Source organism: Corvus hawaiiensis, chromosome Z, assembly GCF_020740725.1.
Source record: "Corvus hawaiiensis isolate bCorHaw1 chromosome Z, bCorHaw1.pri.cur, whole genome shotgun sequence".
NCBI lineage: Eukaryota > Metazoa > Chordata > Aves > Passeriformes > Corvidae > Corvus > Corvus hawaiiensis.
Genome location: NC_063255.1, coordinates 26,308,747 through 26,325,401, shown reverse-complemented (window position 1 = coordinate 26,325,401; position 16,655 = coordinate 26,308,747). Strand labels below are relative to the sequence as shown.

At 48.6% G+C, this 16,655-nt stretch overlaps 2 protein-coding genes across 2 annotated transcripts in view; one reads left to right on the top strand and one right to left on the bottom strand.

Annotated features, from left to right (window-relative positions):
• Positions 1-4,335: 4,335 nt before the first annotated feature.
• The window catches only part of LOC125319489 (ketosamine-3-kinase-like), a 53,313-nt gene continuing 40,993 nt past the window's right edge, over positions 4,336-16,655 (top strand). Inside the window, exon 1 of the mRNA XM_048290717.1 lies at positions 4,336-5,108. The gene's annotated coding sequence lies outside the window, so the exon portion shown is untranslated. The remainder of the gene's footprint in view (positions 5,109-16,655) is intronic.
• Positions 10,663-15,184, bottom strand: LOC125320249 (serine/threonine-protein kinase PAK 3-like). The gene is made up of 7 exons (XM_048292384.1): positions 15,116-15,184; positions 14,375-14,423; positions 13,481-13,593; positions 12,690-12,807; positions 11,780-11,879; positions 11,140-11,336; positions 10,663-10,671 (listed from the first exon to the last, which is right to left on the bottom strand). Exons 1-7 carry the CDS (start codon positions 15,172-15,174, stop codon positions 10,663-10,665), a joined length of 645 nt encoding a protein of 214 aa, XP_048148341.1. The 5' UTR covers positions 15,175-15,184.

Sequence of the window (16,655 nt, the reverse complement as noted above, 5' to 3'; positions counted from 1 at the left end):
TGTATTACAAAAGCTGCAAAAAAAGACTACTGCACCCTGAATGGGGCCCTGAGTGAGGCCTTACACCGCTCCCTGATGAAGATAAGATAAAGTGTCAGGGCTGGGGACATTCACAAAGCACAAGCTTAACACCTCCAAGATGGAGACCACAGCCCCAGGGCTATCAGCTGCCAGGCTTGCAGAGACCCTCGAACCAAAGGGCGGGGGAGGAGAGGCTTTGGGTATCTTGGAAAAGCCTCTGGTCAGAAGCTTATCCACAGCAGAAGGGGGTGACATGGCCCATCACAGGGGCCCCCCTCAAAGGGGTCCCCAGACCCTGCACCAGAGCACCAGAGATGATGCAACAGACCCTCAGTGTTGCAAGGGACAGTGTCAAACCAGGCCCTGAAAGGGGAGACACGTGGGCGTTCCCACCTGGCCCAAAGTGTATATTAATCCATAGGATTCTGTACTCTTTGGCATGTGGTGTGGTGGCGTGTGGCCATGTGACCACGGCAGCGATGGGGGACCCTCACCACCGGAAGACCAGATGGAGGGGAGCAACGAGACATCGTTGGGACCCTTGGATGGGTGATCTGCTTCCACCTAACCCCTGTCACCTCTCCCTGTCCCCCAACCCCCTCACACACTTCTTTTCCTATTTCTTTCTTTCTTTTCTCTTTCCTTCTCTTTGCCTCTCTACTATTAAATAAAATACATCCATTTTTTTGCAACAATATTTAATCTTGTTTGGTTTTAATCTCATTTCTGGGAATATTTAGAACCTTCTAAGGTCTTTCCGGTTTATGCTCAGAGACTTAGCTTGCTTTGCTTTTCTGAGTTTAAACCGGATAGTAACAGACCTCTTGAGAATATCTTGTTGTTATTTCTCCCATGCATTTAAGCCTGAGTACAAGAACTAGTGTAACCCCTTTCAAAAGCCCTTTTAGCGAGCTGATTGGTGCCTCACACATGGTTGTTCTCCCTCTTGACTCACTCAAAACACCTTTCTTCGCTTTTTCTGTGGTTTTCCTGCCTTCAGTCCTCATTTGGTTACCTTTTTGCTGAGGACAAATTTCAGCATTAAAGGCCAGCCTTGCTGGGAAAATGAGTATATACCTTTGAACCAGCTCCAACCAAGCTCCACAAGTCAAATGGGGGTACATTTCACCAAAAAGACTATCTTAAAAAGCAAAGGACAGTCCACTGTTCTTAATCTAGATTAGGATATACATCATATATGAATGTTAATTTCTTAAAATGAATTAATTCACCAGACATTAACTTAATCAATGCTGCCATCACCAACAAAAAAAACTTTATTCAGAAAGGGAAATGTAATTGGTTTAGAAGCGCACCCTGTAAAGGCAGAACAGCATCATAAATTAACATTCCTATGTATTTCACACTCAATATTAAGGTGTCGGCTTGTTGGGTTTAACCTGTAATCCCATGAATGACTATATACCTTAGAAGGGCCAGAAATAAGATATTCAGATACATATACGAACCTTTCTGAGAACTGTAGTGGTTTTCTTCTTGTTGCTGACTTTACTGACATTAAAGCAGAATATTCACGGTTTACAGTGACAATGCAGATCGTATTGCATACGGGGCAGTGGATTGGAGAAGGAATTGTTTACAGCCAGACTGGTTAGAGGCTGTTTCTTAAAAAGTTTGTTTCAAGTGCACAGAACCAAGTTCTGACTTAGAACAGAAAATGAAACACTGCAAAGATTTTGGGCCTAACCCCCATCTCCCATGCCTCAGCCTCAATGTAGAACCTTGTCCATGGGATATTTTAATGTGACATGGGGAAAACTGCTACCAAATGCCAGTAACTAAATGACCATTGCATCTGAGGCAGATGCTGATCCAGCAAGCTCACGCCACACTGATGGCCTGCAAAGGATGCCTATGATTTACCAGCAGAACTGGTGAATCCAGTTTACCCACTTCCCAAAAAACTCCACAGATCTTGTCAAAATACAGACTACAAATCTCTTGTTTACAAGCATCTCTTGAAACACATCTCAAGTTTGTTTTTCACAGCGTTCATCTGTAAACCAGTGCTATATTTTATCTGGATTGTGATAGGATGGCATTTGCACAGATCCACATCAACTATTTAAGTATGGGATTTAAAGCAGCAAGCAATGCAGCTCTTTGTGCCAGAGACTGCCCTTAAGCATTTTCACACCACCATTCATGACGCTAGCTGAGCTCATCAGCACGAGCTTTGGCGTGCTCTCGGACAGAGGGGACGCAGCATCACTTCCGCAACGTCCTCGCCGGACATCTTTGGTGCAGGAATAGCGTGAGATGGATGCGCGTGCTGGCTCCTCCTTAGAGGAAGCATGTCGGGGAGCCGATGGAGTGGGCTCGAATCAACCCAGAGACAAAGAAGGCAGGAGGGGCTCTTGGTATGAGTTCCAGCAGGTTTATTTGCAGGAAGCCAGGGACCAAGGAAGAGCCTCAAATAAGGCTGTGCATGACATTTTATAGTGGGATGGAACAAGGCGGGGAGAGGGAAACAACCAGTGAGGTGCAAGCGATGGGGTGGATACAATTCAACAAGGACCAATAGGGGGAACCGGGAGGCAGGAGTTACAACAAGAAGCCAATGATCAACGGAATAGGGAAGAACCTTTTAGAACAGGGGGAGGAATTGAACCAGGGTGCCGCCTAGTGGGGTGTAACTTCAGACCTCAGTCCCGCCCAAGGATCCACCCTCAGACCCACTATCTTATGCAGGGAAATCCAGCCAGTGGATGGCATTGGTTGATAGATACCCAGCCCATTGGGGGGTTGGGCTACGACAACACATTGACAAGAACAATTCAATCCTGATGGCAGTTGTGGATGCTAGCAAGGGCTGGCAGAGGAATTTTCCTGTGAAACTTTTCTTTCTCGTGAGACGGCAGTTAGAGAAATCCAGCTTCTCACAGCTTCTCTGTGAAAGCTTTCGTTCTCATGTGAACTGGATGGACAACAGTTTGAGAGAATGTAAACCATTTCTATACCTGCAGGTTGTTATGAGAACCGGGAAAATTATTTTCCTTCTCTAAGAATAATATTTGGAAATGGGTGTCTTACTGCTCAACCTATCACCTTGAGAGATGGTGGGTCAATAGGCCAATCATGTAATTTCTCTTTTGCGAACCATGCTATAAAAGGTATGGGTGATTAAACGAGGTCACTTTGGCCATATCATCTGACCTGGACTTACGTCGTGATTTTTGCTGTGTCTCTGGGGATAACAGCGACAGGCAGTGACTCAGATCTACTACAGCCTAAAACATAAGGACAAGATCACTGCAGGCAGATTTTACTCAAATGTTGAGATTGAAATAAAACAATGATAAAAGAGCAACCCCAAACTGGAAACAGTAATAATTAAAAGCAAGCAATAAATAGAGATCCTTGATGCACCAACTTCAGGACACAGAAAATCTTTTTAATAATAGGTTGTCTATATACCTACAATAGTTCTTTCTTAATGATATATTGTGGCATTTAAGTAAAACCTTATAAAATGAAGGCCTTGTTGCCTGTGTGAAATTATGGCTCAGGCCTGTTACTTTGGCTAGAGAAGGACTGTGAGAAAAGTCCATGAGAAGAAAAACAATCAGCTTTTACTCATGAAAATGTAGTATCAACAGAAGCATGAACGTGAAACAACAGAAGGAGAAAACCAGCAACATATCTGCTCCTGTTATTTTTCTGAATGCTTGAATGCTTATGCTATAGGTAGCCAATGGTAGTATATTGCAGTTAATAATAGCCAATGAGTCTATTGTAGTAGTTTAGCAGCCAATGAATATGTAACACGAGTGATAACATACAAAAGGTGTATGAAATAGGCTGCTTTGTTTAATAAACGGCTTTTTGGCCCTTGAAAGAGGCACTGTCTGTGTGTGTTGTGACCGCCCCAACAGTGACAATATATTATTGAATATTTGTACACTGAAGTGACTGACTACACCACTAAATACATTTTTACAGTACTGTAAGAAAAACTCCAGCTTCCATTATTTCATGGAACCTTTTTCTATTTTAAAGTACCACAATGGGCAATCTGTGGCTTTGTCGAGACGGACATAACAGCACACACTTCTTGTAATCCAAAGTCATAAGAGTTTTTATTTTCTCTACTGCTATTCTTATACCTCTTCACAGTGGCTGTGGCCTATTGAGATTGGCTGCTTAGCAAACAATGACAAGGCTGTCTAACAAACAATGACCATTCAGGCAGTAAAACAATTAGCTATACAAGCAAAGGTATAGTTGTTACATATGATCTGCAAGTTCTTCCTTGTACATTCTTTAACGTCCCATAACAAGAACATCTCCTTGTGTCCAGAACATCTTCTCTCATTGATTATCTTCTTGGCCTTCTCTGTGGGTTTCACTGAAGCTGCAAAACTTCCACTGTAAAATTCTCATGGGTAAGTTCTGACCGATTTCAGGTCTGATTCTGTGAGGCCTCCAGACCAGCTGTCAGCCTCATCAGCAGTCTCCTCTTCAAAACCCTATGCCAGCTATTCATAAACCATTGGGAAAGAAAAGCCCCCAAACAAAACTAAACTAATAATACAAAGGATAGAATTAATTAATCCAAACAACATTTTGGAAAGCCACTACTATTTGTGAACATAAGATGCTCAACCTCTCAGTATTATTTTCTTCTAGCACATTACTCAAAATGATTCATATTCAGCAACTGCTCCAGCAGCAAATAAACCCACGAGTACATCAGAGATGAATCAAAATACGACAGAACCACCACAGAAAATTTAGCTTTGTTTTCTAGGGACTGCACAGAAAAATGTCTCCAAGTTTTCTTACTTAAAAGCCCAGGTAAAGCCAGGCTCACACTCATGCTATCCAAGAAGTTACCGCCAGGGTGAGCACATCAAGCTCCGACACACAGACACAGACAGACAGACAGACACACAAACACACACACAAACACACACACACACACACACACTCTCTCCCTCTCCTGGATGCGCACACATCCCTTTCACTCGCACTTAGAACCATCTTCCTGCTGAGCTGAGGACAAGGAGCGACCGGAATCCCGCGGGCACTCCAGCTTCACTGCAAGGCATCCGCCAGCCTTGAAGGTACAAAGCGAGCACAGCTCGGAGCTCTTACTGTCCTGAGCGAGCCCCGACGAGCTCCCACATCCCGCAGCCCCTCGCCAGGCACAGCCTGGGCGCAGCCGGGGCCGCTCCGCCTGCGCGGGGCCGCTGCCGGGGCGGTGTCGCGGCTCCTCCACGGGGCGGAGCTGACCCGGCCCCGGCGGCCCCGGCCCGACCCCGCTGGGCTCCGAGCGCGGCCCCGGCGCGGCCCGGGCGAGGCGGCGGGGGACGGGCTGCGAGGGGCCGGAGGGGGTCCAGGAACGGTCGGACATCCCAGGAGAGGGGAGAGAGACCTGGGAGAGGGAGGAGTGACTGGGAGAGAGGAGAGATGCTGGGAGAGCCCTGGGAGAGCCCGAGAGAAGGGGGAGGACTTGAAAGAGAGAGAAGGACCCGGGGAGGGGAGGGGAAGGGAGGGGAGGGGCACTGGGATGGTGTCGTGGTTTGACACTGACCTGATGCCGGCGCCCATGAGGGTCGCTCGCTCACCCTCCCCTGCCACGGCTGCCACTAAATTTTGTGCCGGTTTGGCCAAATTTAGAAATATATCCTCTGAGAGAAGAAATATATCCTCTGAGAGAAGGCTGGTTATAAACCACCCCTCTCCCACCAGGTTCGGGGAAAAAAAAGAAACTTTTTCCTTGAAGGAAAGTGAAAGAAAAAAACTATTTATCTAACAAACACAGGGGAAAAGGATAATACTGCTAAATAATAAAAATCTCTCGCTGTAGAGAAAAACCTGGGAAATGTTAGAGTCCTCCCTTTGGTCTCCCTCTTCCTTGGAGCTGCGACTTGGCCCAGGACCAGGCCCTCTGTGCTCGGTGGAAGGTCCTCCCAATGTGTTCTGATATTGAAGCAGTCCATCAGAAAAAGGGAAAAAATCCAAAATTCCTGGAAAAACAAAGTTCAACTCTCCGGAGGGAAAAAGCCCAAAAAATGGCTGAACAAGCAAGCAGGGTGCTTTCTCGGCTCCCGCTCTCCCAGCCACAGAATGCAGAAGCCCTTTCTTTCCTTGTGGAAGGAAAAAAAAATGAATGAACTCTTCATGAGTGAGATAAGGACCAGGAGAAACACTTCAAGGGCAAAACAGGCTTAACTTAAAGTTACAAAGTGAATTTTTTGGTAACAGAATCAGAGGAAGATAATGAGAAGTAAAATAAGCCCTTAAAACACCTCAGCCCCTCCCTCCTTCCCCCTGACAGCGCAGGGAGACAGGGCATGGGGGTTTGGTCAGTTCATCACCACGATTTTCTTCTACTTCTCCGGGAGAGGAGTCCTTCCCCTGGGAGGCTGTGGGGTCTCTCCCATGGGAGACAGTTCTCCACGAACCTCTCTGACGTGGGTCCACCCTCATGAGCAGCAGTCCTCCCAAAACTGCTGCAGCGTGGGTCACTCTTCCACAGGGTGCAGTCCTCCAAGGCCAGGCTGCTCCCGCCTGGAAGCAGGGCCCTCTCTCTGCACCGGGTCTCCCGCTGGATCACAGCCTCCTCCAGGCACCCACCTGCTCCAGCGTGGGCACCTCCCCCACGGGCTGTGGGTGGATCTCTACATCCTCCATGGACCCGTGGGCTGCAGGGGCACAGCTGCTTCACCATGGTCTGCACCACAGCCTGCAGAGGAATCTCGGCTCTGGCTCCTGGAGCACCTCCTGCCCCTCCTTCTTCACTGACCCTGGTGTTGCCATGTTGTTTCCCTCACGTGTTCTCACTTCATTCTCTTCTCTTACTAGAAGCAAAAACCCCGTGACTTTGTTTTGATTTTCTTCTTAAAGATGTTATCACAGAGGTTTTACCCACCTCTGTCATTGACCCAGTTTTGGCCAGCAGCATGTCTATCTTTCAGAGCCATCAGAGATTGGCTCTGCTGAACATGGTGGAAACTTCCAGGAGCTTCTACCAGGAGCCACCTCTGTGGCCCTCCTGCTACCAAAAACCAGGCTGAGCAAAACCAGTACAGACGGACAGAGTGAGCAAGGCTCGGTAAGCTCACAGGGTTATGGACATTTGCCACAGAGGGGCTGCAACAAAACGGGAAGTCAAAGGCAAACAAGCTCATGGCCTGATTCCAGAACAGCCCAAGCAACCTTCATGCCTGCTGGCAAGACAAGAAGGCTCTTCACACCTTAAAGGCTGCTTAGCCCTTTGCAAGACCTTTGCAGGACCAAAACATCAAGATCTACAGCAGAAAGATGTGGGGGGGTTGGATTTTTTTGCTCACTGCATGGGAGTTGCTTCAGTTGCTGTTTTGAAGGTCTTGCCTAAGTTGTTGTCCTAAAATACAGTAAAAAAAGGCTGTGTTTTTGCTAAATGAAGACACGATGCGTCTGTCTTTCAGACAGGAATAAAGAAAACATAGATTGCCAATTAAATTTATTCTGCTCCTTTCTAAATCAGCTCACTACACAAGCACAAGCCTCGGGAACATCCCCAATTCCCTCTCTGCCAGCAACTCAGAGCTGCATGGTGCCGTGCTTGCCGTGCACCGGAGAGCACAAAGCAGGCTGGCCTGGTGGCCCCGAATATTTCTGCAGAACGCTCTGCATTTCACACCTTTGCTCTGACTCAGTGCAGAACTCCGGGATTGCGGGCGCTTCCTCCCAGAGCTGTGTGAGGCACTGGCTCCTGCAGATCTGTCGCTGCCTCCCGTTGGCCTCGGTGCCCCTGGCAGAACTGCCGTGCCTGAAGGACGCTGCCCTGTGCTCGAGCCTGCGGAGCAGCCCGGCTCCCTCCCGCTGTGCCCAGGCTGCTGCACACACTGCTAACCTTTCCCAGGAGTTACAGGGCAGCCGGCAGAAGAGTAGCAATCCTCAGCCGGGGCACCAGCCCTCGGCTGCCTTTTGCCTTTCTCCCTCCTGTGCCACCTCCAGACGGCCAATGGCACCAGTCTGCGCTGTGCCCAGCACGGCTACGCTTCCCTCGGGAGCAGCCAGCTGCCGCTTTGGCTCTGAGATGGGAGGATGTGCCCGCTCCCTGGAAGAGGCACCCAGTGCCAGGCTGCTGCCTCTTGCAGCTACAAGGGCCTCCTGCCAGCCTGCCTCTGCCGAGCCTCAGGCTGCTCTGGGCTCTGCCAGGGCTCTGCTGGGGCTCCGGCCTGGGCAAGGCCGGGCCGCTCTCACCTCACGGTCGCCGACAGCTCTGCATCAGACGAGACCTTTCAGAGCACCCTCGCTGACCTTTCTGCTTTCTCAGCTGAGCAAGACTCTCCCCGAGCCAAAGAGATTGCACCTAGGGATACAAATCCAAGTGGCAGGAACCCCAATGCTCTCGAGTCACAGCTGAACGCCTGCATCTGCACAGGATGTCTTGGCTGCAGCACTCCTCCTCTGGTTTTGCCTGCAAATGCCATTGCCCTTTCTGCCTCAACTACAAGCACAATGGCTGGACAAAAACCGGCCAGTGTGCCGTATTCCAAAGGCAGTGTGGTCTGGAGAGGATGAATGAAGAAGAGCCTGCCCCACTTACAAACCACACCAAAGAAGCCATAAGTGTCACTTTCCACCTTTAAGGAACAACTGACAATTCAGAAGGAAAAGTTGAGCTTAATCACAGGGTGAGAAATAAGGAATCTTACAGATGAGTTGGGGTTTCAGAAACTTTATTTATTTAGAATCCTACTCTACAATCATACTCTACAATTGTACTCTACAATCCTAATCTAAACTGGTCATGGAGAAAATAGTCCTGAATGGATGGATTGCCACTCCAATCTTTTCTCCTCCTCCTTCCACTTCTTCAGTGACAGGATCAGTGGCACCAGGCTGGATGCAGGCTTGGCTGATGTTACAAATGGATGCTGCCCAAAGGAAAAAAAACCAACCAAGAACAATGAACCATGATTTTCCAAGCTCAGTGCTTCAAAGGCAGGGGTAATATTTTTAAATGAAAAGGGGATCTAATCCGAGTAGGTCTAAGGTGTGTGTTGCAACAGTGGCACAGGTTGTCCTGAGAACTGGTAGGTGTCCCATCCCTGGAAACATTCCAGGTCAGGTGGGAAGGGGCTCTGAGCAACCTGATCTCTTTCAAGATATCCCTGCTCATTGCCGGCCACATGGATCAGATGGCCTTTACAGGTCCCTGCCAGCCCAGCCCAGGATTCCTCACCATTTTCATTTGAAAAGCACCAAGAGTGGAGATGAGGAGGAAGGGGACTCATCTGATGCCTTGGGCTTCAGTGGAGGAGGAGCCCATCCTCGGACACTGTTTGACCTGCAGCCCCTTTGCATTTTACCTGCAGGAGCTCCTTGGCAGACCAGCGCCACTCCTCGTTTGTCTGCAGGCAGCAGCTCAGGAAGTCACGCAGCGAAGCCGAGAATAGCTTGGGCTGCCACAGCTGTGGGGTACCTCCTGTGGCTAACAGGAGTTCAGCCTGGAGAAAAAGGAAACACAAGACTCCACCTGCTTCTTTTGATGCTTTAGGTTTTAATTTTTCTATTTTTCAAGTCCTGTACTGCCTAGTGTGTAGCTCTGAAGTTTCGTGTGGCCTGTTAGCTACTGTTCTCTCGCGCTAGTTAGATATAACAAAGCCTCTCTAGGTTTGCTCTCCAAGGACACTTCCATTGTCCCAGGGCCCAAAATGTGTAAACTGAAAGCCTCTGAAGAGGGGCAAACTTGGGGTAATTACATCATTAACTGGGGTCATAATTGGAGAATTAACCCTGATATGGAAATGGACCAAACTTACAAAACTGTGAAGAACTCATGACCCAGAGTCCATCTTGGATGTAGCCTTTTGACTGCCCAGGGTGTATCTTTGAAGGCCGTTCAAATAAATACCTATTTTTATTCTCTTATTCTTGTTTAGTCTCTGTTTTTAGGTAGCCACTCCAGGCATCAGTTTCAAGTCTGTAAATGCTCTCCCAGAGCCCGTTGTTTAAGCTCAACTCTGCAGTGGCAGTTTGTGCCCTGGCAGAGAGGCAGAGATGACTTTCCTATACCAACAAAAAACCCAAACCCCAAAGCAGCCACAGCTTTTCCAGCATCCAGTGGATCTTGCCTTGGCAGCTGATTTGATTGGCTGACCTAGTTACCTAGCAACTACATCAGGAAAAGCACGTTTTGCTTCTCTGAAGATTCACACCAGCTTGACAGACTATTTGGAAGAGGGACTTTGCTCTAACTGTTTTCAAGTATTATTATATAAAAGGGAGTTATTGCTCAGGTAAGGAAAGAAACATTTGCAACCTCACGTTCAACACAGACACATTAAGATGCACGCAGAAACATGCTGGGATGAAAATGCCTGTTTGGGCACACAGGAGCCACCTGCAGCTCTGTCTCGCAGCAGTCTGCAAGTTCCAGCTTCTCTGATGTGGCAAATGAAAAACTTTTCATGGTCAAATCAGCAGAAGGAGAAATGCCATCCCTATGGTAACCCTCTGCTCCTCTGGATACTCAAGTCAATGCATTAATGATGTGCCCATCCCAGAAAGTGCCAGGTAAGAAATGGGAGGTTTTGGCAGGCTCTCCATGTCACCAGGCTCCAGCTTGGTCACGTAGAGAACGTGGCTTGGGCTATGACAGAAATGTGGTCACTAAGTGTTTCAGCAACACTGCACAAGAAGCAGAAGACACTACGTGGCCTTTACACCCTCATGCCCAGGTTTTAGGCAAGTGACAAGAAACTGTACAGGGAGTGCAGTTCTTCTCTAGAAAACCACTGTTTTAGAGACTGTGTTGGTTTGGGTTTCTTTCCTTCTTTTCTGGAAATGTAACACCAGCTCTGAGATGTGTGTTTTGTGTTATTAGAGACATCTACACAGACAGACGTGCTGGAACAACTTAAAACCCAAAGAAAAGTGTTGCCTGAGAATGGAGAGTGTTTGCACTCAGGTAAGGCCTGAGTACCCCCACTGATGCAACCAAAACTACAGCAGATGCTGATGTGCTGCAGGGCCATTTTTAGAAGGGGACCTTGGTGGAAGCAGTGCCAGCAGATGGCAATGGGATTTTGTCTGATGGAGGACAGAACACAGGATAGGTGAAAAAGACAGAGGGATCAGTGAGTATTTGCTCCTTACCGAGATAGGACTTTCATTACAGTGAGGAACTTCTCGTTCCACCATTTCGATTCCCACCATTCCAAGAGACCATATGTCCACTTTGGGGCCATATGGTTGACCTGTCACAACCTCAGGCGCCATCCACCAAGACGTCCCGACCACTGAGCTCCTTTGATTCTGCTCAGCGGTGAGCTGAGCAGAGAGGCCAAAATCAGCTGAGGAGAACAAAAAAATTCTGTACAATTAGGAAACCAAGCAAAAGAACTCCCCACTGTAAGTCTGCGAATGCGCTGTTGAATCTCCTGGAAATCCGTCCCTGCTCTGTTTCCTCAGGACTTTAGCCAAGGAAATATGGAAGTGGCTGCTTCCAAAAATCCCCACATCTTTTAATGCTGCCCCCAGAAGTGGCTTTTATTCCCTGGAACCTTTAGATTGTAGCTCCCTCCCTCTGGAAGGGACACACACAGACCCAAACCAGTGCCACTCTGGACTGCTTTTTCCTCGCCATACCTCTGTGCATGTTGCAACTGTGCCTTCAGCTCGCTGCAGGGGTCCCTGCACTGCCACCAGCACCACTTTGGGGGAACTGGCAGTCACTCAAAAGCAGCCCCAAACCCCACATCCCCGGAACGCTGTGCCTGGCCAAGAATATACCAACCCAGCTTGACAGAGCCGTCAGTTCTGAGAAGGATGTTGCAGCTCTTCACATCTCGATGGATGACATGGTTTGAGTGAAGAAAATCCAGTCCTTGCAGGCACTGAGAGAGAAAACAGAGACAGGAGGATAAAAATTAGTGGTGTGATTTGAGCACACAAGAAAGGAAACAGCTCTAAAATATTCCCTTTCCAGGGGAATAGAGTGTAATGGCAGAACACAGTGCCATTGAGAGGAAGAGCTTGCTGCTCCAACACTACCTTTCTAAGGGAAGGCACATCAGCTTTTGAGAGAGCCAACGGGAATTGCTGTTCTAGACTGTCCTCTGCAAACCAGCCAGAATGACTGCTGCTGCAGTGGATGTGCTTTCTTCATCCAGAGGACAAACAAGGGGTTGCCAAGAAAGAAAGAGTCCCTCCCTTTGCTGTGAAGTGGGTCACTTTTGGGTGGGAGGCTGCATGGCAAAGGTTTTATTGCTGGCCTCAGCACAGACTTGGAAGTATCACATGACTCACCTTTCAGAAGCAAACAGCATTTTGGGTGCACTACTATCCTTTTCAGCTGAGGACTCTGAGAAATGAGTCCCTTTTATCATTAGTTTCAAATTCTGCCACCAGCACCTTTGCTTTCACAGGCAAGGAATGCGCAGGCTCCAGGCAAACATTCAGAGAGGCAGGGTGGAGAACAGTAAATACAAATACAAGAGACAGAGTGAGAATGCAACAGCAGGAGATAAGAGTACAAGAACAGAGTACAGTGAGTGCAGGCACACTGCCACGCAGTTCACCTGCTTCCCCATAGCATAGCAGCCACACAGAAGCAAAGTTTGGCACATGGAACCACTCCAGTTCTCAGCCCCTGTTTCCCAGACAATCCTGCCCAAGCCCTCGGAAGCACAGGTGGGATCCCTGACCTCCCGACTGACGGCGGCCATCTCATCTTCAGATATGTACATCTCATTGATGACATCACTCAGACTGCCTCCATCCATGTACTCCATCACCAGCCAGAGTTCATCGTCCACAAGGTAGCTGAAAGAAGGAAACAAGGCCATGGAAACGAACGTGCATGGCTACGCTACTGTTTGGAACAGACAACGATTGATTCTTGTTTCCAGGTCCCTTTGAAACGAGGACAGACTCAAAGGAATAGACGTTCCCTCTAGGCTGTGCAGTGATTGCAGTCTGTGCTGTGTCAAGGAGAAAGGCACAGCTGTGAAAAAGGAGATGTCTTAGATGGCCAGCAAGTGAAAAACGCAGTTTACTAACAGCCCAGATAAAAAGCTGTCACACACAGCTGTGTGTTTTTTATGGAAAAAAAGCACCTAGTCTTCCTGGCATGCACAGCAATGGAAAAGAGGGGCAGCAATCCAAGGGAAATCCTCTCTCGGATGGTTCATCAGCATTTAAGACTCTTGAGAAAAATCAAGCCCCAAGACAACGTGGTGGCAGTGAACTTGGAGGGTATTGACTTAGTAAGATAGCGCTGGTCCAGGCTTTTGAAGAATTTTCAAACTATGTGTGCCAGGGAAGACTAATGCAGACAAAATGCACTCTCTTCCCATCCATTGGAGATGAGTAGAGAAATAATAATTGATCAGTAATTAATGGCTCTATTTTCTGCCACAGACCAAAGTGGGCTTTTGACCTCTCATGCTTGCAGTAGGTAAACAAACATTCATGGGATAAGACCACGACCACTCACCTGTCTAAATAGTTGACCAGGTTGGGATTCCTATTCATCTTCATGACCATGAGTTCATTGACAGTTAGTTCCTTGCTGGTCAGTCCTTGGAGATTAATTTTCTTTATGGCCACCTAAAATGACAATGACAATGACAATCAGTACCTGAGAAGTTGGTGGCACGAGACCACAATGCACATGGAGCGAGTGATTTTGGAATGACACAGCCAAGCTGTGCCAAAGTGCCTTGTGATTAGACACTGGAGTAATTAGGAACTGACATTCCAACAGCCCATGTCTCCGCTCCCTTGGGGCCAGAAACAGGACACATGGCCACTGACGTTTTGCCTTGTCCACTTGGTATCAATGGTGTCTCAGCTACCACCCACAAAGCTCTGCCCACACTCTCTGCTGCTCTGCCTGGGATCCAGAGAAGTAATCCAAGCCTTGCTACTCTATGGCTACATCCTGGGCTATAAGCAGGGCTTAGGGCTTTTAGGGACATCTTGCAGATCCCTCCCTACGTGCAGTTCCCAAGTGCAGCACTGCAGGTTGCTAAGGAACTACCAGTAAGATTCAGATGTATTTGCTGGCAGCCAGAAATGAGAATTCAGGACTCTGAAGCTGTAGCCACAAAAAAGCAGTGAGATGCTCTAAGGCACCACCTTTGTTCTAGCCACTGAGAGCGAGTGAGCACTTCCTTCTCCAAAAGGAACCACTGCTCTCCTTGCCTTCCTTCTGGCAGCTGAGAAGGACAAAGACTGTCCCAAATGTATTTTGCAGGCTGGCACCAGTCTGTGCTTCTTGTGCCTTTGCAGCACAGCTCTCCCGGTGACCCAAAGCTCCAGCCACAACTCACACCAGAGGGGAAAGCCCTCAAGAGCTGCAGAATCTGCAGGGACTGTTGACATTTACCTCTCCTCCTGTGGCATTGTCGAATGCTCTACAAACACTTCCGAAACCCCTAGAAACAAAACAGCAGCAAAGAAAGGAGAAGCCGTTTAGATCTTGGAGTGAAAGCCAGCCCGGACAGGAGATCTCTGCTGTAAGTGCCTAAAACCTGCAGGAGGCATGAGGGGTCTGCCAGAGGGCACATGATGCATTTTCCTCTCAAGTGCATGGGCACTGGGCCTGTTCCTGAAGCTTTGGGCTTTAGTGCCTCAGCTCAAAAAGAGAGCTTATTCTTTCATCTTGAGTTTCAGTTTCTAAACTGTGTGGTTCTAATCCTGACCACCGAGTATTTCCTTCAGCAAACTCTTGGAAAGAACTGTTCCTGAGAACTGTTATCTGACAGCTACCAGGGGGTAGGCTGCTCTTTCAGGCAAGCAAGATTCTTCTCCTTTCATTAGTGTGGCCATATGATTTTGAGACATACAAAAATGCTAAGGAAATTAACACACAGCTGTCCCACACTTGAGAGACAGGAGATCTTCCAGCTCCTGTTCCTTGCTGCAGGCAAGACCGTGGCAGCATGGAGATGTCTCTGACAATGCCTTCTGACCACACTTACAAATTCTGACCAGCACTGAGGGATGGGCCAATCTAACCCCAGTGTCTGAACATGTTTGCAGCTTGCCTGACTTCACACTTGGTAGATATTCCACCAGCAGAACACCCGGCCCATGGTTTTGTAGAAGGAACTGCGGTTGGACTCACCCGCTGCCGATATTTTCCAGTTCAGTGTATTTCATCACCGGATTTTCCATGCTCATCATTTTCCCTGAGGGAAACAAAGTGCAAGATGCTCACTTTAAAGCAGAGATGCCAATTTCCAGGAGATACAAAAGGCAGCCCCACTGTCTGGGGCTCTGAGCCTTTTGTGGTCATCTGGGTAACAACAACAACAGCGACAAGAACCACAACAGCAACAGCAACAAGCCAGGCAGCTCTGCAGCACAGATGGCCAGCACTGAGACTGATTTTCTACAGTCCTCTGAAGAGATCTCTTGAGAGGAAACAAAGCACAGAGAGATGCATTCCCAGGAGAGGAGGGCACCTTTCGCAGTTTGCCAAAAGTACGCCTTTCTCTTTGTAAACCAGAGCAGCTCATGTTGTGACCAATACCAACGGGGCTTTCAGCATCAGGATGCTCAGCCTTTATGGGCAGGCTGAGTTCAAAGATGCCCTTGCCCGTGCCCCATGTGAAGAACCACACTGCTTGTCTTCACCCTGACTGCGCGGATCAGTCGCTCGCATCGGACTCGCCCTCTCAGCTCCGCACACGTCCCCGTCTTCCCAGCTCGGCACAGCGGCCATGGGCAGCAGGGACAGCAGTGCTCCTCAGGCGCCGGTGTGGCACGGACAGCTGCCCAGAGGAGATGCTGAGCCTCTCGTGAGTCCAGGCCGTGCGATGCAGAAGCCGGCCCAGACGAGGGGCTGCTGCCTCCCGGCAGTTCCGTGCTGCAGCGGCTGGGCAGCAGCAGGACTCTCTCAGCTAAGGAAGGCTCCAGCCTCTGCAGTCGCACCGGCCGTCAGGGGCAGGGCAGGTACCACAGCAAGGCTGGGAAGGCCCAAGGATGAGCACTGACAATCACTGGCCAGAAGCCACAGCCAGACTGAGCCCCGTTACAAGCTCTTGCCCCCTTTCAGGACACAAGAGGATTGACTTTGAGATCAGACACACTGAGGTGCACATCAATGCCCTTTTTGTCCCAACAGGTGATGGTAGACACAGAGTCAACTGGGCTCTGTTCTCAGCCCCACCAGGTCTTACCTGAGAGCACAGCACTGGCAGCTGTTATGGGCAGGAAGCAGATTAAATGGGTTGTTGCTGCAGAATCACAAAGGGCTTCATGTGTTTTCCTAGAGAGTGAGCTGTGCAGGGGTCGGGCCAACGGGTAGCATTCTAACAGTCACGGGAATGATTGGGAATCAGGAATGAAAAAGTGCCACGGATCTGAGGAATAGACAGTGGATGGGCTGGAGGCTCACTCCTGAGAGCAGTGCAGTTTTACCTGACCACACCACATCAATGTGTCTCTTGGACACATCCTTATAAGCATGAAACTAGGATATTAAATAGAGATTGTTATAAAAGTATCTGCTTTTTCTTTGCGGGTACATGGAAAACACCTCTTGCTCTCTATTTGTGCTGTCATTTGATGTTCTTTCAAAGGAGTTCTCACTGACAAAAATGTTGCATTGTCATAAAAACCAACTGTAGATGTAGTAGTGGTATTTGTAATAGTCCATGACA